Source organism: Sciurus vulgaris (assembly GCF_902686455.1).
Source record: "Sciurus vulgaris genome assembly, chromosome: 11".
NCBI classification, from domain to species: Eukaryota; Metazoa; Chordata; class Mammalia; order Rodentia; family Sciuridae; genus Sciurus; species Sciurus vulgaris.
The window spans coordinates 9,958,236-9,981,988 of NC_136472.1; the positions used below are offsets into that span (position 1 = coordinate 9,958,236).

The window sequence follows — 23,753 nt, forward strand, 5'->3', positions numbered from 1 at the left end:
TTGAATGATTTCTAGTAGATCAAACAGTGGATTTCAGGGCCGGGGAGATAGCTCAGTCGGTAGAGTGCTTGCCTTGCAAGCACAAGGCCCTGGGTTCAATTCCCAGCACCCAAAACAAACAAACAAACAAAAAAACCAACCAACCAAACAAACAAACAAAAAACCAAAAACAGTGGATTTCATTGCAGTCATTGAAAAATGTGATTCCAAAGCACATTTGTCTATGTGGGATGTGTCACATGTTGTGGTATCAAGAGGAAAATCCACAACACAGTAGCCCGTTCACTCTTGCTGAACAAAGTGCATGTAATGTGTGTGTATGTGTATATATAAAGACAAAGAGTAAATATACTACAAAGACCAAAGAAAGACATTCATTCCTTTTGCCTGTTTTTCTTCAAAATCATCTTCTTATTGATTTGCTGGAGCTCTTTGTATATTCTTGATATTCATCTTTAGTTAATTATTACTGTTTAGATATACAGTCAGCCCTCCATGTCTGCAGGATCTGCATACTCGGACACAACCACAGATTGAAAAAAAGAATAATTGTAATTATATGCTCCCTAGCAGAGCTCAGTAGTAGAGTGATTGCCTGCTATGCACAGGTCCAGGTTGGATCAACCCACACTGAAAAAAAAAATTGTGTCTATATTGAACATTTATAGACTTTTTTCCCTGTTATTATTCTCTAAACAATACAACTATTTACGTAGCACTTGCACCTTGATCTTGGACTTCGGGCCTTCAGAACATTTAGAAATGTTCTGTTGCTTAAGCCAACCAGTCAGTGTTATTTTGTTATGGGGGCCCTACCCAGGAATACATCCTCCCTCTTTATTTCTCAGCAAACGAACCGAGTCTGGGTGGGGAAAGGGTCCCTGTGACCGTGGGCCACGAGGTCTCTGGTGCTGGGGCTGAGACCAGGATCCAGGTCTGATTCATGCAGGCTCCCATGTCCCCGCTCAGCTGGTCGCTCCACCTTCGGTTTTCCTCCCAGTGTACATAGATCACTCTTCCTCAACACACCCCTGATCAGATTTCCCCACAGAAACACCTTCTGCCACACAGCTCCTCCCACCAGCAGGGTCTGAACACACTCCTGGGCTCAGTACCCAGAGCCCTGTCCCTTAGCCGGAGCTTCTCAGACATTAATGTGCTCCAGAGTCGCCTAGAGGGCATGCTCCTGGGCCTTGCCTCTGGAGAGGCCTCTTCCACGGGGCTGGGGGAGATCCCCAAATTTTGCCTCTCCAACAAATTTCCAAGTGCCCTGAATGCTGCCGAGGAGCACAGGTAGGGTAGCCATGGCTCAAATACCTTATCCTAGGACCTCGTGAACTCTCCCCTCCAGCCCAGAAGCGGCTGACTCTTGCCCCATACACTTGACCCTTTGCCCAGCTGGTCCTGCCAGGAATTGCCCACTGCCAAGTCTGACACTGTGGTCAGATCCAGGGACCTCCCAGCTCAGGCTAAGTTGAGTTGTGCTACTCTTTGGTGTGTGCCTGTGTGTGTGTGTGTGCACCTATTACACATATACAGAAAGACCTTTTGATCAGCTCCACTCCCTGGTACCTTCCCAGCCTCCCTCCTTCCTCCCCTGCCCCCCTTTATGCCACAGGTCATGCTCCTATTTCCATGGGCTCCCTTCCCCCAGCCCCTGGGTTTTCCTGTGGCCTCTCTCCACATGTGAGGGAAAGCACATGGATACTTACTTCCTTGGGTCTGGTGTATTTTGCTCAAAATAACGGCCTCTGGTTCCATCTGTTTCCTGCAAGTGAGATGATTCTGTTGTTCTTCATGGCTGAGTAAAACTCCACTCCAAGGGCAAGTCTTCCTGACGCTCAAAGCAGGACTGGGAGGACTCCTACCACGCAGAGGCCTGAGCCCACTCAGACACAGGCTGCTGAGGACACGGCAGTGGCCACCCTCTTATATGCAGGTGAAGAGAAGGAGGGCCAGAGAGGAGTCAAGCTGCCCCAGGGCACACAGTGCAGGGCAGAGGCTGAGCAGGAATCCAGGTGTCCGGGTGCAGTGCCTGCTCCCCCTGCAGCTGGCTGCCTGCCTGAGCCAAGGCCTGGCCTGCCTCCCTCCCTTTCCTCACTGTCTTTTTTTTTTTTTTTTTTTTTTTTTTTGTGACCCCAGCTGGTCCTTGGCACCATGGCGTTGCTGAAATGGAGCCACAGGGGACCATAAAACTTGGGAAAAGGGGAGTGGAGAAAGGGCAGGAAAGGAGGGAAGGAGAAGAGACCTTTGGTGACCAGGGGAGGAAGAACGGGAAGCCCCGCCCCCGCCTCCCCCGCTCCACTGTCCAGGAAGCTGGGGACGGGGCTGCTGCTGGAACCTGCACGCCTGTCCAACCCTTGGTCCGACCCACTGAGGACTCAGGTGAGCCCGGAGAAACAAATCCAAAGAGGCCAGCCTCTGGCTCCCCTCCGTGTGGTCACGTGCTTCAGACCCAGGGGGCCAGTTCCTCGGTGGCTTAGTGCCAGCGTCCCACCCTGGACGCGGAGTTTCTGCCGACCAGTGGCAGTGCAGTCAGAGCGGCAGGCTTTGCTCGGCACCCTCCGGCTGGGCGGCTGTGGCTCTGCGGCTGGACCCCACCCTGCCAGGTTGGCTCCAGGCGGCGTTAGGACCCTGCGGAGCGCAGGTGAGACTAACAGCTGGAAGAGCTCCCTGGCCGCTGAGGACCCCGCAGGGGAAGGTGGGTCCTGGATCAGGATCCGCAGCCCCAGTAGGAGCGGCCCCGCCCCTCATGTCACCGGGAGAAAGCCTGGACCCGGTTCCTGACAGCTTCATCCTGCAGCCTCCAGTCTTCCACCCGGTGAGCAGCTGCCTGCATCTGGGACTTCCTGGGCCCCAGGAACCTCCCTTGCCCCTGGGCAGGGACTCCCCCTGGGTGCTGGGCTGGAGAGGACCTCAGGCTTGGGCCCTGCTTCCCCAGCACCTGCCCAGTTCTAGAAGGCTCTCTTGAGTTTAGCACAGTGAGTGGCTGAGCAGCTAATTGCATGTGAGTGGCTGCTGGACATTGGTAAACTGGTGACCCAAGGCTGTGCCCCTACTGGGAGAGTGGCTAGCAGGATGGGGGAGTGGGTGGGATCCTTGCAGGGGACACTGATAAGTGGGAAGGGTGGCCTCATCTCCAGGCTGCAAGGGACAGTTCCAGGGGACCCTCCCAGCCAGAGGTGGGGGTGGGGGTCCCTCTCCTCCTCCTCCTGTTCATGAGACTTGAAGCCAGGCGATGCCCCAGGGGACACCCCGCTGGCACGCACTAATCCTGGCTTTGCCTTACTTGGCGCTCTCCTCCCCCGAGGGCGCTCAGTTAATTACACACCCTGCCTGGGCCTGTGCAGTGGAAGCCACTGAACTGCTGAGCCCTGCTAAGCTGCGGGTGGGCACTGGCCAGTGGGGACCCTGGCCTTCTGTGTCCCCCCAGGAGCCTGCAACCTGGACTGAAGCAGGTGCCCAGGCCCCAGGACTGCTCGCTTCACAGGCTTGGGTCTGTGGCCGGGAGGGTAGCGCTGGGCACTCCAGCTCCTTCTGGGTGGTTCGGTGTGCACTGCTGGGAGTCGGAAGCAACGTGTGAAGGCCGCCCTCTGAGGCTGCCTGAGTTCCCTGCTGTGCCGTCCACGTCCTGCAAACAGCTCTGTGGGACCCACGGTGCCAGGCGGGGCCTGAGCCCAACAAAGGGAAAGATGAGGCTGCAGCTCTTGGGAGGCCTGTGGCCACCCAGGGAAAGCAACCAGAGAGGCAGGGACTGGGACGGTGTGGGGTTGGAGGAAGGCCAGGAGGAAGGCCAGGAAGCCTGCGGGCCACTGCGAGGTTCCCCGCAGGCTGCTCTTGAGGGGCAGCTCTCAGCTCCAACTCGTCCATGCTTTTTGCCTCAAGGTCCCACACTCTGGCCATTAAACAGTCCTCAAGAAGCCTCAGTAGCAGGCTTCGGGGGACCAGGGTGGCACCAGTGAATGACAAGCCTCACTGGGAACACAGCAGCCTGTTGCGCCCTGGGAGCTGGGGACGGCTAGCTGGTTGGTGCTGCAGGGGAACCAAAGGGGAACCAAAGGGGCTTCCCCAGCATACGCAGCTTTGATTTGTCCAAGACGGGCAAGATGGCGGTGGAGGGCGTTTCAGAGAGAAGGGATTTTTTCCTGTAAGGACGTTTTCTGTTTGGGGTAGGAAAGCTGATTGGTCCTGTTCCTCCCTCCCCACTTGCTGTACATGGGGTCTCTTGGGCCTTTCTCCAACCTGCATGCATGGTTTCTTCCCTCCTTCAGGTGATTCCGTATGTCACAACCATTTTTGGTGGCCTGCACGCAGGCAAGATGGTCATGCTGCAGGGTGTGGTCCCGCTGCGTGCCCACAGGTAAGAGGGAGCTCAGCTCAGGAGGCATCAAGCCAGGGGCTCCTCTCTGCTCTGGGAGCTGCTGGGTCTCCGCCCAGAACAGCGCTTGAGAGCCGCCTCCCCCAAAGGTTTCAGGTGGACTTCCAGTGTGGCTGCAGCCTGTGCCCCCAGCCGGACATCGCCATCCACTTCAACCCTCGCTTCCACACCACCAAGCCCCATGTCATCTGCAACACCCTGCTCAGCGGATGCTGGCAGAGGGAGGCCCGCTGGCCCGGCCTGGCCCTGCAGAGAGGGGCCAGCTTCCTCATCCTCTTTCTCTTTGGGAACGAGAGGTGAAGGTGAATGGAAGGGATGGCGTCCAGGGTCCTGAACTTGTCTCCTTCCACCCATCCTTCCCTGGACCTGCAGGGCAGCTGGAAAACTGGTGCTGGCTCAGGAGAGGCCTCGACCGCCACGGTCAAAGGCGGCGCTCCAGCTGCCAGCGCAGGCTCAGCCTTTCCTTCACGGGGAGGCAGGTGGATGCGAGGGGAAACCCAGGTCAGAGCGAGGCTGTGCCCTGAGCCGCCCCAGCCCCTCTAAGCCACTGAATGCTCAGCTCATCGAATCCACCCTCCACCCTGTGAGGTGGGCACTTCCTCATCCCCATCTTACAGCTGAGGCAGCCGGGACAGGAGAGGGCTGCCTGCAAGACCCTGGCCTCTGAGATGAACTCCTGCGGGAAAGACAAGGCTCTCCAGAAGCCTCAGGACCAGGCAGCCAGGGAGAACAGGACTGAGGGCGAGGACAGCGCCAGCCTCTCCAGCCTCGCTTTCCTCAGTCAATGGGTTTGAGGACGATGCTGTGGGTCTGCTGAGAAGGGGACGGGCTTGCTCGGAGGCAGGGAGGGACATGGAGCGCCAGCGCTGCCGTCTGCCAGCTCTGGGACCTTGGAAGGCCTCTAACTCCTCTGTACAGTGTGCTCTCCCTGCGGAGCTGTGTGAAGCCACATGAGGACACCTCTAGGCTGAAGTCCTTGCCAGAGCTTGGGACACAGTCATAAGCCTGCGAGGCTCAGCTGCTGAGCCTGGCCCGTCTGCCTCTCCAGGTGAGTGTGAATGGACGGCACTTTCTCCACTACCGCTACCGGCTCCCACTGTCTCGGGTGGACACCCTGGGCATATTCGGTGACATCTTGGTGAAGGCTGTTGGATTCCTGAACATCAGTGTAAGTGCTCTTGGGCCAAAGCTTGGGGTGTTGTGGCCAATCGCCAAGCAGGCCTGGGACCCTCGTACCCACCAGACCAGGGGACAGAGAGGCCTATAAGGCCAGGAATAGCCCCGGGGCAGGGGTCCTCCGAGGTGTCCCATGTGAGGGAGGTGAGAGAAGAGACGGTGACGGCAGAGAGGGAGCAGGAGCTGGTGGCAGGAGTCTGCTGGCTGTGGGGTCAGGTTGACGCTAGGAGCAAAGATCAGAAGGGCGAGATCTGGCACGTGGGCCCCTAGGCTGGCTCGCCGGCTCTGTCATTCTCCCCTGATGGACTGATTCAAAATACAGGTCTCTGGGACCTGCTCCCTGAGTCCCACTCAGTGAGTTTGGGGGCCTAGGATTTGGCAGGTTCCCAGCACGAGATCCGGGAGCCACGAGGGGCTGTGTGGGAAGCAGGCAGGGTGGCTGGGGGCCAGGCAATGGCTGGGGGCGTGCAGGGGTCCTGGACGTTGTTCTCCTCTTTCTGGACAGCCGTTTCAGGAGGGCAGCACAGGGTATCCCATGGGACACGTGAGTCTCGGGGGCAAGGCTGGGCCCTGTGGTCGGGCAAGGCAGGACACACCAGTGGGTCAGTCCCTGCTCCCCTGGGGGGCCTGCAGCTGCACTGCTTGGGTCCAGCTGCCTCCCTCCTGCTGGGGTCTGCATGGACGGGTCTGGCTCCTTCCAGCCCAAGGTCAGCCTGGACTTGCCTCTGCCAACCACCTCCAGGGCCAGGAGGATGGGTGGGGACAGGCTGGCCAGAGGGGCCAGGACCCTAATCCCCATCAGGAGTCGCCTTCTGGTTGGAGCTTTCTGTTCTCAGTGACCCTGGGAGGAGGCTGGAGTGGCCTTTTGTGACAGAAGGGGAGACCAGGCCCATGAACTTGGTCCAGGTGTGGGATGACCAATCCCCTGGCTAGTTCTTCCCCAACACCCCACGGCTGGTGGGCCTCTGGGTTCAAGAGGACCCACTGGCGCTCCAGTCACTCACCCTCTGCTGTGAGCGACGCAAACCCCAAAGCATGGCCTGGGTGGAAGGAGGGTAGCGAGAGGGACCTTCCCCAGGCAACACCAATGGCCTCCTGTGCCTTTCCTTCCTGACAGCCCTTCCTGCTGCAGAGTCCCAGGCTGGTGAGTGATGCTCCCTCCTTGTGTCCCCTGGAGGTTGGCCTCCTCTCTGCTCCCTCAGGGCTGGGCGGACGACCTGAGTAGGAGGCTGCGAGCTCCCGGCAGTGGGAAATGCCCCTGGTCTCGGGGTTTCCCTTCCTCTGTGGGAAACTGCAGCTGTGGGTGGGCCAGGCAGCTGCAGCTGAAATCCATCCTCGTTTGACCTTTTCTGCACTTATTCTGTAAAAAGATATCTGGTGTTCTCTGTGCCAGGCCAGTGCCAGGCTGCACGACAGAGGCACGCGGCCGTCCTAGCCCTCCATTCGGCCATTGCAGTTCAGGTCACAGCCTCAGGTCTGGCACATGGTGCTCAGACGCTGGGGCGCTGGGCTGGGCCTGGACGCAGGGGACGCTCTCAGCAGCCTGTACCAGTGTCCAGTCAATGAACAGAGCTGTGTTTCCCTGTGCGGCAGACACTTGGCTGGCCCGGGGTGCGCCCTTGGCCCTAGGGGTAGCCCGTGCGGCTGTTCCTGGAGGCAGGCGACCCTCCCTGAACTTTCCCGTTGTCTCCGCGTTCCTTCAGCAGGTGCCCTGCTCACGTGCTCTTCCTCGGGGCCTTTGGCCTGGGCAGGTCATCGTAGTTCGGGGACTGGTCTTGCAAGAGCCCAAGGAGTAAGTATCCAGCAACTGTCACCCGCTTTGTTTCCCAGCGCTGCCCTTTCACCCCTCTTATGGTGGGGAGACAGAGGAGCAGGGAGATGGCCTGCCCAAGGCCACAGAACCATGGAACCAGCGGGCCCAGCAGCCCCAGTGCAGGAGCCTCTTCCCTCCTGGTGCCTCTGCTCCAGCCACAAGCCCTGCATCTCCATCCAGGAAAGGGCCTGTGCAGACGCAGACGGAGACCCTGAGAAGGGAGGTGGCCTTCCAGAGAGACCCAGTGCTTCTTTTAGGAACAGCCAGGGCCCCTGAGTGGGGAGAGAGTCATGGGAAGCCAGGACCTGGAGGCCAGGACTGGGAGGGACATGACTACAGGGTGCTGCCCGGCTTCTCCTCCAGGGGGCGCGCAAGTCCTGAGCTTCTGCTCAGGTCTGTTCAGACAAGGGCCTGCAGCCCTCCTGGAGGAAAGGCACTGGGTGTCATGGCTTGGGAGGCCACATTGCCAGGAAACTTCCTACATGTGCAAACTCAGGGCAGCGGCTTTTCCTCTCTTTGCCTCAGTTTCCTTATTTGTTAAGAGTCTAATAATCATGCTGGCTTCAGGTTGGTGCTTAAAATAGACAGTACCTGGCGCCCAGTGCATGCCCCGCCACGTGGGTGGTACCACGTTGTCTTGGAGAAGGCAGGGAGGGGAGCGAGGGCAGCACCCTGTCCTCTCCCTGCTTCGTTGACGTCTGTTTTTAAGTCACTGACCGCCTACGCCCTCCCTGTGTGCTCCTGATCGCACATGAGATGCGGGCATGAGGCACATCCTGGCTAGTATGGCTGTGAACACAGGCGGGACTCGATTCCTGGCTTGCCTCTCGTTAGCTGTGCCTGCTTGGGAAGGTCTCCTGAGTCTGAGTTCCCCATCAGATAAAGGAGGGTAATGTCGAGGTGATGGGAAATGATAAGGTGCCCAGTGATCAGGTTGGCACCCCTGCCCCAGAACTTGGAGGCATGTGGGCACGTTCATACCCTGTCTCCAAACCGTGACGCTGGTATTGGTGACACAACAAATAACCTAACTGCCATTTCTCACGGGCTGTCGATGCACATGTCTCAGAGGACAGACAGGCCACTTAAGTAGGGAGGACCAGACTAGGAGGGGTGTGGAGTGGGAAGATCATTTCCCAGGCCCAGTCTCGCCAGATCTCCTGGTTATTCTTAAAGATAATTTGCAAACCCTCTTTTACATAACCTCTGTTTGCAAACAGGTCTGAATTCACAATGGGAGAATACTGTGGGCCCGCAGAACCTTCCTCAGGCAGGCCTGCTGTGCCCATGGGCGTCCCTCAGACCCTTGCCTTCCGGGGTCCTTCCCAACATTCAGCCCTTGCCTGCTCCTTCCCACAGCTGGAAATGTGGGAGCCTGTTGCTGGCATGGAGCCACTGGAGGCCTCAGAGGCCCTCCCCAGGAGGCCTCTCCCAACTGTCCCTCGGCCTGCATCCTGTCTCTTTGCTCCCACCTGCTTCTTGCTGGGATCCAGCCCACAGCAGCTGCAGGGGTGGAGAAAGGTCACTTCAGAAGACACAGAATAGTCTGGGGGTCCTATTGGGAGGCAGATGGCAGGCAACAGAGAGACCCCCAAAACTGGAGTCATGAACTCTGCCCATGTCCCAGCCTGAGGCCCCAAGGCTGCTCCTAGTAATGGAGTCAGTCCCCTAGCTGTCTGTTCTCACCTTGAAGTGGCCCATAGACCTCACAGCACAGGGTTTCTGTGAGGATTAAGGCAAAGGCAAACCCTGGCTCCTGTAGGACACCTACTGTGCGCCAGGGACTCGCTACTCTTCAGGGACATTACCTCCTTGGTTCCTACTTGTTTTCTTTGTGTGTCCTTTTGAGGTTAATTTTGTGTCCTATATTAATATTCTAAACAAAAGGTGTCATTTCAGTACTTACTACGCGCCAGGCGCTCTCCTAAGTTAACCCTTACATTACATTTAATTCTAGCAACAACCTCAGAAAGCAGACACAGCACTCTTACCTCCCTGAATGACATTAACTGGACACAGAGACATTAAGCGACTTCCCGAGGTCACAGGACTAGAAGGCAGCAGGGCCAGGGTGGAGCTCAGGTACCTGGCTCTACCCACTAGGCGGCCTGCCAATACTCAAGACCACACTTGGCAGGTTACTGAATAAATGTCAGCTACTGTTGTTATCATCCCAGTCACCCATTTTCAGGAGACGGTTTGAGGCTGAGGCCGGGTAACACCGCGACCCCCAGTCAGGAGACGGCACCTCAGGGAATCAACCTCAGGTCCTGCCACTCCTCTGAGCCGCCACGGGTCCCAGGAAGCAGCCCGAGCCTGTCAGAGGAGACAGCCCTGGAGTCTGCTGCATCTTCCAGAGCCTGCTGCTCCCTCAGGGGCTTCAGCGGCCTGAGGACAGCGGAGGCTGATCCCCTGCTCTGGCCGCCCCTGCAGGTTGGCTCTGAGCCTGAGGGACGAGGCCGCCCGTGCTCCTGTGACACTCAGGGCGTCCTTCACAGACAGAACGCTGGCCTGGGTGTCGCCCTGGGGACGCAAGAAGCTGATCTCAGCCCCCTTCCTTTTTCACCCCCAGCGATTCTTCGAGGTGGGTCTGATCCAGCGGACACATCCCTCCAGGAGGGCGAGCAGAGCGGAGTTTCCAACGTGATCTGGGGCGGGGGCCTATCCTGGCAGGGTAGATGTCATCGGGCTGGGAAGCCAGGCCAGCCCAGCAGAGAGCACCTCTAGGCACTGGCCCTCAACCCTCCACACCGAGGCCGGGGTTCCAGGGCCCAGAAGCCCAGGCGTAATGAGCGCAGGCGGGGCCAAGCATCATGTGTGCAAAAGCTCCCCCGGTGGTTCCAGTGAGCGGCCCGGGTGGAGACCCCTTCTCAGTGGGAGGCAAGTTAGGTTGCGGAAGGTAAACTGAGGCCCAGGGTCAGTTAACAGCTTCGTGAGGGCCACAGTGGGCTGGTGACAGACGGCCTCTCTGGGTCTCGCATTCACACCCTCCAAGGGGAAGAGGCTCCAGACAGGTAGCACAGAAGCAGGCAGTGAGGGTCTGCTGCAATCCCACCACCCACTCAGGCCTCCTTCCCAGGTGCTGCTCCTGTGCCAGGAGGGGGGGCTGAAGCTGGCACTCAATGGACAGGCCGTGGGCACCACCAGCCTGGACCAGCATACCCTGGAGAGGCTGCGGGAGCTCCAGATCCGTGGAAGCATCCAACTCTACTGTGTCCACTACTGAGGAGGATTCCAAGGGGACTCGGCCAGAGAGAGGAAGGCCAGTCATCTCCCAGGGCCCATGGACCGGCCCACTCTGCGGCCTTCACTAGACCCTCCTCCCGCCACCATGGTGTCAGTCCTGGTTCATGTCTGGGTCACAAGCCTACGTCTGCGGGGAGCTGGGCCCCCAGCAGAGGAGGCACTGCGGGTAAAGGTGGCTCCAACTCTGTCCTCCACCAGGGGCCTGGATTTGGGTCATCTTCCTTCAGGGCCTAGCGCCCACTCATGTGGACGGGTTTTGCGGCCTGATAAGAGTACTGAAAAGTACAGTTGTTTAAAGAATTCAGACATTTATTTCATTCTTACCTAGAGGTTCTGGAGAAGGTGGCCCAGGCCATGGGACAGTTCTGCCCCTCCTGCCCTGGAGCTCTCCGGCCCTGTTTTAGACGTCACTCTGCCGTGACCAGGACACAGCACCGGCCATGTGGTCGGAGCTCTGCTGCTGCCCTGTCTGGGTGTTGGCCGCTGAGGAGCCACATGGAGACGAGACCCCCTATTTCCTAAGCCCAGGCCCAGGACTGAGGCACTCTGTCCACGCTCCCACCTCATCACGAGCGCTCGGTCATACGCGCGACGTCTGTCCAACGTGACGCACACCTCAGCTGCTCATGACCTGGCCAGGTCCCTCACAGGGCTGTACTTCAGAGAAGCTCACTACCACCAGCCCAGGAGGGAGAGAACCCCACGCCTGCCGGTAACCCACGGGGAGTTAGTGCTGCTCACACGGTCACCTGCCCCACGAGTGCCTGTCAGTCAGCTGGCCGCGCACCCCACAGAGGTCCACAGGTTGCCATCCAGCCTGGCACGTTGTGCTGGACCAGCCGGGCTTGTGGAGGACATTCTGGCTCCCACGATGACGGAATGGCAGACAATGCCTTTCTAGGAACTTATCCTTATCATTAAGTGACACGTGACTGTTTTTAGCAGAATAACTAGACCAGGAAAAAAAGGAAGGCTACTGAGAATTTGAAGCATATAATGGAGCAGCTGAAATGAATAAGTATTTTTAAGACTTGGCACCGACACGCAGAGTGCAGTACTCTGAATAGTCTTCCCTGTCTCCAGGTTCCAAGATTGCCATGAAGCATCTTGTAGATTCCCCAGAGTATGGATTTCATAGCAAACACGCCCCGACTGTAGTCTAGTACAACTGGAAATCAGTGAGAAAGACCACTGAGGAGGAGCCACCTAGAAACCGAGGTTTCCAGAAGGTCCAGGTCACCGAGGAGAAGACACAGGGTGGAGGGGTCAGGAACAGCAGATCCCAGGCTCCAGCAAGGCAGGGGGCGGGCAGCTCAGCCTCGCCTGGCCTGCCCACCTGGCGCCGAGCCCGTCCTGGGTCCCCATCCTCCTTACGGTGAACCCAACGGTGCCCAGGCCTCCAGGTGCTCTCAGCTGTTTCTCAGCTTTTAATTCTCCACAAGAACTTCTGGAAGACACTTGTCAGTTTCCACTAGTAACAGTTCTTGTCGTCGTCGTTGGTAGAAGTGAACTGAACGTGTGGACACTCAGTGGCGAGGGGTGTGCACCTCGACGTTGCTGCCTTTCAGTCGTAGACACAGGCTCTCCCACTTTATTGAGGTCGTCTTTCGTATCTCTCAGTGGGTTCTACTTCTTCTACTTTTACCAGCACCTGCGCAGTTTCCTTAGACTCATGCCCAGGCCCTTGGTAGCTTGTCCTCCGTGCTGTGTAGTCTTTCACTTCCCAGGGCTCCTTCTGCCATGTGGTAGAAGCAGGCAGCACAGGGGGCTCGACGCCACCCTCTGCTTCCCTCCCCCTCCTCGCCTCCCTTCCTCTCTTCCTTTTCCTCTGCTCCCCTTCCCTCTCTATATGTTTATATATTTTTTCTTTTTTAAAAGTTATGCTTGGTTGATGCTGGTACAAAAAGCACCACCTTTATGCACGGTTCTCTTGTTTCTAGCAACGTTGCTGGATTCTTTTAGTCCTTTGAATAGACAGCCATAAATGCTGGTGAGGATGTGAAGAGAAAGGGTCCCTTACACAGGGTCAGTGGGATGTAAATTAGTGGCCCCACTATGCACATCAGTATAGAGTTTCCTCAAAAAACTAAAGAACTAGAACTACCAGGAGATCCAGCTCCACCACGCCCGGGCACATGGTTGAAGGAATTGAAGTGGGCGCACCATGGAGACACCTGCGTAGCTGTGCCATCGAGGCAGACTGCACCACAGCCAGGGCATGGAATCAGCCCAGGTGCCCGTCAACAGGTGAATGATGAAATGTGGTGTCTGTACACGATGGAGTTTTATTCAGGCACAAAGATGAACAAAACGATGGCATGTGTGGGAAAATGGACAGAACTGGAGACCATAAAGTTGACAAAATACGTCAAACTCAGAAAAGTATCCTGTTTTCTCCTGTATTTGAAGGAAGGAGGGGAAGAAGAGGGAAAGATCACCATGATGGTAGAAGGGTGTAGATGAGGCACGCCAGGGTGAGGGAGGCAGAGAGGGTCAGGAAGGAATTGGGGGGTGAAATTGACAAATCATGTGCTATGCACGTATGGTTAGACCACTGAAATCCGTTATTCTGTTCCATTAACATGCACGTATAAAATATTTACAAGGTGCTCTGATGTTATTCTGCCTTAATGTTCCCACAATAAATCCCACTAGAAGTTGGTGAGGGTTTAATGAGTACGTTGCTGCAGCCCATTCACTGGTATCACACCTACGTCTGCATCACATGCTTAAAGTAAGTTGGCCATGACCTTTCTTGCTCTTCCGTCAGTACTAGCTTGTCCTTACATGTTTGCTCTTTCCTACCTGAGGTCACCAGTCACTGCACGGCACCCTCGGGTCTTTATTAATCAGTAGGTTCCATCCTCCTCTCTTCTGTGCTTGCAGCTTATTTGTTGGGGGAAAAAAATCACTGTTGGTTCTTTTCCTTTTAGAGCTTTCCAGAATCTGAATTTTGCTGATAATCCACGGGGCATGGTTCAATATCTTCCTCTGTCTCACACAGTATTTCTTTCACTTAGAGGTTTCACCAGATTGAGTTTCAATTCTTCAGCAAGAATGTCAAGAACTCTTCCCTTCCTCTCTGCATACCCTTTTCCATAGCCTCCTATTGTTTAATGAATCTGCTTTCCACCTCCTCAATGATATTAGCTATGGTTTTCTAAAGTTCCTTGGGCCTCCCCGTTACCTTCTGTCCCTGCAGCTTGGTTCTTATCTCTTTTACTCTCTGCCTTTCAAGTGAGAGGATTTCTGTCAGTGTCCTGCCCCTCTTGGCTGCTTGCTCAGGAGTGAGGCCTCAGACGCTGTGGAAGCTCTGCTCTGCGTCGGCTTTGCTGGCTTCTCTGCCTAATGATAGGATGACTGAGCAAAGAAGTGGCTTGTCGATGGGGTACCCCTAATATAAGTACTGGTAGGTCTTTTTTTTTTTTTAATTTATTTTTATTGTACACAAATGGCATACATGTTGTTTCTGTTTGTACATGGAGTAACAGCATACCATTTGCATAATCATACATTTATATAGGGTAATGATGTTTGATTCATTCTGTTATTTTTTCCTCCCCCCACCCCCCCCCCCCCTCTTTTCCCACTATACAGTCCCTCCTTCCTCCATTCTTGCCTCCCTCCCACCCCCCTATTATGTGTCATCATCTGCTTATCAGTGAGATCATTCATCTTTTGGATTTTTGAGATTGGCTTATCTCACTTAGCATGATATTCTCCAATTTCATCCATTTGCCTGCAAATGCCATGATTTTATTATTCTTTATAGCTGAGTAATATTCCATTGTATATATATATACCACAGTTTCTTTATCCGGTCATCACTTGAAGGACATCTAGGTTGGTTCCACAGTCCGGCTATTGTGAATTGAGCAGCTATGAACATTGATGTGGCTGTATCTCTGTAGTATGCCACTTTTAAGTCCTTTGGATATAGGCTGTGGAGTGGGATAACTGGGTCAAATGATGGGTCCATTCCAAGTTTCCTGAGGAACCTCCACACTGCTTTCCAGAGTGGCTGCACCAACTTGCAGCCCCACCAGCAATGTATGAGTGTACCTTTTTCCCCACATCCTCTCCAACACCTATTGTTGCTTGTATTCTGATAATCGCCATTCTAATTGGGATGAGATGAAATCTTAGGGTAGTTTTGATTTGCATTTCTCTTATTACTAAAGATGGTGAACGTTTTTTCATATGTCTGTTGATTGCTTGTAGATCTTCTTGAAGTGTCTGTTCATATCCTTCGCCCATTTGTTGATTGGGTTATTTGTATTCTTGGTGTAGAGTTTTTTGAGTTCTTTATATATTCTGGAAATTAGTGCTCTATCTGAAGTAAGAGTGGCAAAGATATTCTCCCACTCTGTAGGCTCTCTCTTTGCATTGCCGATAGTTTCCTTTGCTGAGAGAAAGCTATTTAGTTTGAATCTGTCCCAGTTATTGATTCTTGCTTTTATTTCTTGTGCTTTGGGAGTCCTGTTAAGGAAGTCTGATCCTAAGCCAACAAGTTGAAGATTTGGACCTACTTTTTCTTCTATAAGATGCAGGGTCTCTGGTCTGATTTCAAGGTCCTTGATCCATTGTGAGTTGTGTTTTGTGCATGGTGAGAGATAGGGGTTTAGTTTCATTCTGTTTTCCCAGCACCATTTGTTGAAGAGGCTCTCTTTTCTCCATTGCATATTTTTGGCCCTTTTGTCTAGTATGAGAAAATTGTATTTATTTGGGTTTGTGTCCGTGTCCTCTATTCTGTACCATTGATCTACCTGTCTATTTTGGTGCCAATACCATGCCGTTTTTGTTACTATTGCTTTGTAGTATAGTTGAAGTTCTGGTATTGCGATACCCCCTGTTTCACTCTTCCTGCTAAGGATTGCTTTAGCTATTCTGGGTTTCTTTTTCTTCCAGATGAATTTCATGATTGCTTGCTCTATTTCTGTAAGGTACATCATTGGGATTTTAATTGGAATTGCATAGAATCTGTGTAGCACTTTTGGTAGTATGGCCATTTTGACAATATTAATTCTGCTATCCAAGAACGTGGGAGATCTTTCCATCTTCTAAGGTCTTCCTCAATTTCTTTCTTTAATGTTTTGTAGTTCTCATTGTAGAGATCTTTTACCTCTTGGTTAGATTGATTCCCAAATATTTTATTTTTTTTTTGAGACTATTGCAAATGGAGTTGTTTTCCTCATTTCCCTTTCAGCTGTTTCGTTGCTTGCATATAAAAATGCTTTAGATTTATGCATGTTGATTTTATAGCCTGCTATTTTGCTGAATTCATTGATGAGGTCTAGAAGTTTTCTGGAGGAGTTTTTTGGATCCTCTAAATATAGAATCATGTCATCAGCAAATAGTGACAGCTTAAGTTCCTCTTTTCCTATTCGTATCCCTTTAATTTCTTTAGTCTGCCTAATTGCTCTGGCTAGAGTTTTGAGGACAATGTTGAATAGAAGTGGTGAAAGAGGACATCCCTGTCTTGTTCCCATTTTTAAAGGGAATGGTTTCAGTTTTTCTCCATTAAGAATGATGTTGGCCATGGGCTTAGCATAAATAGCCTTTACAATGTTCAGGTATGTTCCTACTATCCCTATTTTTTCTAGTGTTTTGAGCATGTAGGGGTGTTGTATTTTGTCAAATGCTTTTTCTGCGTCAATTGAAATAACCATGTGATTCTTATCCTTAAGTCTATTGACATGATGGATTATGTTTATTGATTTATGGATGTTAAACCATCCTTGCATTCCAGGGATGAACCCTACTTGATCGTGGTGCACAATTTTCTTAATATGTTTTTGGATATGGTTTGCCAATATTTTGTTAAGTATCTTTGCATCTATGTTCATCAAGGATATTGGTCTAAAATTTTCTTTCCTTGATGTGTATTTGCTTGGTTTGGGTATGAGGGTGATATTGGCTTCATAGAATGAGTTTGGTAGGGTTCCATACTTTTCTATTTCCTGGAATACTTTGAGAAGTATTGGAATGAGTTCTTCTTTGAAGGTCTTATAGAACTTGGCTGAGAATCTGTCTGGTCCTGGGCTTTTCCTGGATGGTAGATTTTTAATGGCTTCTTCTATTTCATTGCTTGATATTGATCTGTTTAAATCGTGTATGTCCTCCTGGTTCAGTTTGGGAGGACCGTATGTCTCTAGAAATTTGTCAATGTCTTCAGTACTTCCTATTTTGTTGGAATACAGATTTTCAAAGTAGCTTCTCATTATGTTCTGTATCTCAGTGGTGTCTGTTGTGATATTTCCTTTATAATCACGAATTTTAGTAATTTGAGTCTTCTCTCTCCTTCTCTTTGTTAGTGTGGCTAAGGGTTTGTCTATTTTGTTTACTTTCTCAGAGAACCAACTTTTTGTTTTGTAAATTTTTTGAATTGTTTCTTTTGTTTCAATTTCATTGATTTCAGTTCTGATTTTAATTATTTCCTGTCTTCTACTACTTTTGCTATTATTCTGTTCTTCTTTTTCTAGGGCTTTGAGCTGTAATGTTAGGTCATTTAGTTGTTGACTTTTCATTCTTTTCTGGAATGCACTCCATGCAATGAATTTTCCTCTTAGTACCGCTTTCATAGTGTCCCAGAGATTTCGATATGTTGTATCGTCGTTCTCATTGACCTCTAAGAATTTTTTAATCTCCTCCCTGATGTTTTTTGTTATCCATGTTTCATTCAATAGCATATTATTTAGTCTCCAGGTTTTGGAGTAATTTCTGTTTTTTATTTTGTCATTGATTTCTACTCTCAGTCCATTATGATCTGATAGAACACAAGGCAGTATCTCTATTTTTTGGCATTTCCTAAGGGCTGCTTTGTGGCATAACATATGGTCTATTTTTGAGAAGGTTCCATGTGCTCATGAGAAGAACGTGAATCCACTCGTTGATGGATGGAATATTCTATATATGTGTATTAAGTGTAGGTTATTGATTATGTTATCGAGTTCTGTGGTTTCTTTGTTTGTTTTTTGTTTGGAAGATCTATCTAGTGGTGACAGTGGTGCATTAAAGTCACCCAGAATTATTGTGTTGTGGTCTATGTGATTCCTGAAATTGAGAAGGATTTGTTCGATGTACAGGGATGCACCATTGTTTGGGGCATAAATATTTACTCTTGTTATGTCTTCCTGATTTATGGTTCCCTTAAGCAGTATGAAATATCCTTATTTATCCCTTCTGACCAATTTTGGCTTGAAGTCCACTTTATCTGATATGAGGATGGAAACCCCCGCTTTTTTACTGGGTCCATGTGCGTGGTAGGTTTATTCCCATCCTTTCACCTTTAGTCTGTTGATGTCTTTTTCTATGAGATAAGTCTCTTGCAGGCAGCATATTGTTGGGTCTTTCTTTTTAATCCATTCTGCCAGTCTATGTCTTTTGATTGGTGAGTTTAGGCCATTAACATTCAGGGTTATTATTGAGATATGATTTGTATTCCCAGTCATTTTGCTTATTTTTGGTTTTTAAGTTGGCTTGGTTTCTCCTTTGAGTGGTTTTTTCTCTAAGGTAGTTCCTCCCTTTGCTGACCTCCATTGTTGTTTTTCATTTCCTCCTCATGGAATATTTTGTTGAGAACATTCTGTAGTGTAGGCTTTCTATTTGTAAATTCTTATAACTTTTGTTTTTCATGGAAGGATTTTATTTCATCTTCAAATCTGAAGGTTAGTTTTGCTGGGTATAGGATTCTTGGTTGGCAACCATGTTTTTTCAAAGCTTGAAATACGTTGTTCCAGGCCCTTCTAGCTTTTAGAGTCTGGGTGGTTGAGAAGTTGGCTGCTATCAGTATTGGTCTCCCCCTATATGTAATCTGATGCTTTTCTCTTGTGGCCTTCAAAATCCTATCTTTGTTTTGAATGTTAGGCATTTTCATTATAACGTGCCTTGGTGTGGATCTGTTGTGATTCTGTGCATTTGGTGTTCTGTAAGCCTCTTGTATTTGATTTTCCATTTCATTCTTCAGGTTTGGGAACTTTTCTGGTATTATTTCATTGAATAGTTTGTTCATTCCTTTGGTTTGTATCTCTGTGCCTTCCGCAATCCCAATAATTCTTAAATTTGGTCTTTTCATGATGTCCCATAGTTCTTGGAGATTCTGTTCATGATTTATTACCATCTTCTCTGTTTGGGCAGCTTTATTTTCAAGATTAAATATTTTGTCTTCATTGTCTGAGGTTCTGTCTTCCAAGTGGTCTAGTGTTTTGGTGATGCTTTCCATTGAGTTTTTTTATTTGGTTTATTGTTTCCTTCATTTCAAGGATTTCAGTTTATTTATTTATTTATTTATTTTTTTGAGAATCTCTATCTCTTTGTTGAAATGATCTTTTGCTTCCTGCAGGTGCTCTTTCAGCTTATTGATATTATCATTCATTGCCTGCAATTGCTCTCTTATCTCATCCTTTGCTTCGTGCATCATCTTAATCATGTATAATCTGAAGTCCTTTTCTGACATTTCTTCTAACATACTGTCCTTGGATTCTATTAATATAGAACCTAGATTTGTTTGGATCATTTTCTTCCCTTGTTTTTTCATGTTGTTCATGTATCTTCCCCTCTAGCAGTGCAGATCTGGGGTATTGCAGATTTCCCCCTATAGGCTTATAGTGGCCCTATAGGTTTCCAAAACCCTTTCTTTAAGGGGAGATCAATATTCAGACACTATGCAATCCTAGACCAAATAGCCTCAATGAGGACAATAACAAAATTGTCATAATAAACAGAATGAGTCCAAATATTATCTTCAGTAAAACAAACAGATTTGCAATAAGGTTTGCAGTTTCAAATGGAGGACAAAGAGGATGCAGAGGGATGTAGAATGTGGCTGTTAATGGGATAAGAAAAGAATATACAGAAGTTCCAGATAATAGAGAGTGTGAGAGTGTAATCAAAAGAAATTGGATGTTAGCATGCAAAAAAAGGAGAGAGACTCTGAGAGAACAGGTAAACAAAAGGAAAAGAGAGCAAGAAAAGTAAAGAAATAAGAACTTAAATTTTTTCAATAAGGAGAAAAAAGAAAATATACAGTATAACAGTCATATAGTAATGAAACCTCCATGAATTCAGTAGCCTGATGCATGAGAGGTACCTGACAATGAGCTTTAAGTCTCCAGCAGGCGTCTCAGGATGAGATTTGCCCCACCTAAAGATCGGAGCTACAGCTTCCAGGATTATCCAAGATGGCCGCTCTGGCTTTGAAATGTGTTGGCAAATGGGGAGCTGCAGCTCAGGGGTGGCTGTGGTCAGCAGGAGGTCCTGGAGGCAGGATGTGGTTGGTTAGGCAGGGGTCCTGGAGGTCGGGTGTGTTTGGTGTGGTTGTGGGATCCTGGAGGCCGAGCAGTCGGTCTGGGTTCGCGGTGATAGGGCGCAGTCAGTTGGTCTGGGGGTCCTGGTGGCAGGGAGCAGTCAGTCGATGTGAGGGCCCCAGAGGCAGGGAGTGATCGGTTGGGCTGAGGGATCCTGGAGACGGGGCTCAGTCAGTCTGGCCAGGGGTCCTATGGGGCCTGGCTGTTGTCTCAAAATGGTGGCAGCCACGTGTAATCAAACCTGCAGGTACTGTAACAGTGAACTTCCAGGCAACAGCAGGCAGCTGGCGCTCCACTGGCGGTCGGTGATCAGTTTGCTGACTGTTGTCGGATGATTGGGAGGTGAACCTCGTGCGTTGGGTGATGGATAGGTGTAAGGCAGGCGATGGACAGACGAGAGGCAGGCAAATGGCGGATGATAGGTGCCTGACAGTGAGCAATCAAGAAACAGATATCCTCTGCTTGAAACTGGAGTTACGGAGTGACAAGGAACGCAGCCTCCCTCTAGTCCGCCGTCTTGGATCTCCCCCCACTCCCCGTCGGTCTTTTTTCTGGGCCCAACTATTCTCCCCAAAACAGAGTGTGGGAGACTGGCCATGCTCGCCCACATCTGGTCTCCTTTTCCTCTGCGCTTTCAGAATTGCGCTTCCCATCTCTCTAAGTCAGGCCGTGCTGTGGTGTGGGTGTGGTTGGGTGTCCCCCCGAAAGGTTCGTGTGTTGAAATTGAACCCGCATTGTGATGCACTAAGAGATGGAACTGAATCCAAGTATGGAGTTCAGAGATGAGGCCTTTGAGCTGTAATTAGGATCAGAGAACATCATCATGGCAGAATCCACATGACTGAACACTGGAGGCTTCATAAGAAGAGGTAGAGACCAGAAGGCACATATACAGGGATGCTCTCTCTCTCACCAGGTAAAGCCCTGCTCCACCTTAGGACTGCCAGCAAGAAGACCATCACCAGATGGGGCCTCAACCTTGTGGACCTCCAGAATCATGAGCTTAAATAAACCTCTTTTTGTTATAAGTACCCAGCCTCAGGTATTTCATTATAGTAACAGAAAACTGACTAAGGCAGGCTGTGCCATGTGAATAGGTCTGGCCAATGGGCTGAGAGTGGATTTCTGTACCCTGGGCTGAGGCATCTAATGATCAACATTTAATAGCCCCTGCTCTCTTTCCTTCAGTACTGACCAGGCAGGGTGTGTTCTCCTTATAGTCTAGCTCCTGGTGGTTAGGGCCTCCAGCCTACCAAAACGCTGAAAAGCTTCCTGGATAACAGTTTTCCTAGGGAGTGGTACCACAACAGACCTAGAAGGAAGGAAAACTTCACTTTGTAACATTCATCCACCAGGATTTGTGGAGCTGTTAGTTCCTGTAGCTTAACCTCGCCATTTTGACCAACACAGGAGTCCACCAATCCTTCTCATATTTCCATACTGGAATTAAATTACTGCATAATTACCTGTTCATTGTAGTCGGCAAGCTTGGACATTCCATTTTGTTAGTATTTACTTGTAAATATTTTGTCTCCCTATTGATTTCTCGATCTCAGAGTACCTATTATTTAGAAGGGGATGTAAGTATCTTCTCGCTAACTGCCGTACGTTCAGAAAACACAATGTGTGCTGTTTCCCTTTTAGTTAGAGGTTTCTTGGTCTCTGGCCACCTGCGAGGTCCAGGTGAACTTGGAAAGAATATGCCTTTCCCAGTGAACAGGTTCATGGTTCTGAAGGCGGCCAGGAACTGAAGGTTCCTCCTGGGGATATCCAAATCTGCCATATTCTTATAATTTTGTTTCCATTCCCTCTAGTTTTTAAGATAAGTGCATTTAAAGTTAGTCGTGGTTTGTCCAATATTGTTCGTATTTCTGTTCAAGCTTTCTTGTATACTTTTAGGCTATTTGGGGAGCATACAGGTTAGCAATTACTGCATTTCTTTCTTTTCCTTTTTCTCCAGAGTAATAGTCATGAGTTTATTGAAGGGATAGAAAAAGGGAAGGGGACACTCTCAAGGGAGAGAGTGGGTACTCTCAGAGAGGGGAGGGACCTATTGTGTTTTCTTGATGCACTGTTCTGTTTATCTCTGTGAAATGATCCCTATATTCAGCAGTTCTTTTGTAACCAATTCTGTCTTGAATCCTTTCCTTTTTGTTTTTTAAGGTAGATTTTTTTTCATAGCCCCTAAGTAAGTGGTTGAAATCAAATTTGAGAGCTCTGTCTGCTAATTGACTATTAGCCCATTAAAATCATTATGAATCCAGCATGTTTGGATTTCATACTATCTGATTTTGTGTTTTCTAAGTATTCTGCCCCCCCACACGCTTGATTCTCTCACTTGCTATTGTACTCAGCATCTCCTTTATCTTTTCTCTTTTTTCCTATACTCTTTTGGAATTTATAAATTCTATTTTATACTTCCAGAGACTAGCCTTACTTTTTATTTTATTCTTCATATGAGCATAGAGTAAAACCGGCTGGGGGAGGGATATGCTTTGGTGATTTAACATATAATAGATTTGTGTGGCCCTTGCTGTGATCTGGAGAAACCCTCTTTGACACTTGCTCTTCCCTAGTGACTCTCTCACCTGCTCTTTATCACTGCTCTTTGTCTTTCTGAGATGTCATGTAAATGAAGTCATGCACGCTCTGGCCTTTTGAGGCTGGGCTGTCTTGCTCACTCATGTTGTTTTGGCATTCACCTAGTTTCTGTGCGTATCAGTGGCTCATTCCTTTTCAGTTGCTCACGGTGTTGACTGGACCACAGTTTGTCTATCCACGCCTGTTGGAGAACATTTGGGTTGATTTCCATTTGGGCAGTTTTGCCTAGAGCTGCTGTCAACATTTGGGTGTGTTTTTTTTTTGTGTGTGAAGAAGTTTTTGTTTCTCTAGAGTCTAGTTATGGAATTGCTGGGTCATGTGGTAAATATAGGTTTAACTTTGTATTTTAAAAAACCTGCCAAGCTGTTTTCCAGAGTTGTTCCAGGGCGACTGTTTCATTGTGCATTCCCATCAACAATGTCTGAGATCTCCATTCGTTCTGCATCCTCTGCTGCACTTGATATTGTCAGTATTTTTTATTTGAGGCATCTAGTTGGTGTGTAAGAGTATGTCAGTGCAGTTTAAATTTGTATTTCCCTGAGGCTAAAGATGTTGAGCATCTTTTCATGTGTTTATCTGCCATCCATTTATTCTCTGGGAAGGGCCTATGCAAATCTTCCCTCTTGTCTGAAAGTTGACTTGTTCAAGGACCTAGAGACATTTTTCAAAGAAGAAAAGCAAATGATCAGCAATATATTTAAAAATGTTGAACATCCATATCAATCATGGAGCTACAAATCAAAACCACACTGAAATTTCATCTCACCCCAGTTAGAATGACAGTTGTCAAGATAAAAATAAAGATGATTGATAGTGGGGGATGTGAGGGAAAGGCACATTTACATGTTGGTGGGACTGCAAACTGCAGCCACTCTGTTAAGCAGTGTGGAGATTCCTCGAGAGACTAGGCATGGGACCACCATGTGACCCAGCTGTCCCACTCCGTGGTGTTTGTTCCAAAGAACTAAAAACAGTGCAGCATAGAGATACATGCATACCAATGTTTACAGCAGCACAGCCCACAATAGCCAAGTCTCAGAACAACCTAGGTGCCCACTGATAGATCAGTGGATGAAGAAAAGGTGGTTTATATATACACAATGGAGTCCTATTCAGCCATAAAGAAGAATGTATTGTGTCACCTGTCGGTGGAGGGATGGAACTGGAGAATACTGTGTGGAATGAAATTAGCCAGGCTCAGAAACTCAAGCGTCAAATGCTTTTCCTCATTGGC

The 23,753-nt window shown here is 49.8% G+C and overlaps 1 protein-coding gene across 1 annotated transcript; it reads left to right on the forward strand.

Moving 5' to 3' along the window:
* The first annotated feature begins 1,373 nt into the window (after window positions 1-1,373).
* LOC306640633 (galectin-12-like) lies at window positions 1,374-11,631 on the forward strand. The gene is given in 12 exon segments (XM_079105015.1): window positions 1,374-1,473; window positions 1,780-2,385; window positions 2,610-2,821; window positions 4,272-4,360; window positions 4,468-4,667; window positions 4,670-4,680; window positions 5,427-5,546; window positions 6,060-6,098; window positions 6,672-6,698; window positions 7,258-7,346; window positions 9,801-9,951; window positions 10,447-11,631. Coding segments are annotated over 11 exon segments (1,299 nt in total). The 5' UTR covers window positions 1,374-1,473; window positions 1,780-2,171; the 3' UTR covers window positions 10,594-11,631.
* Window positions 11,632-23,753: the final 12,122 nt, after the last annotated feature.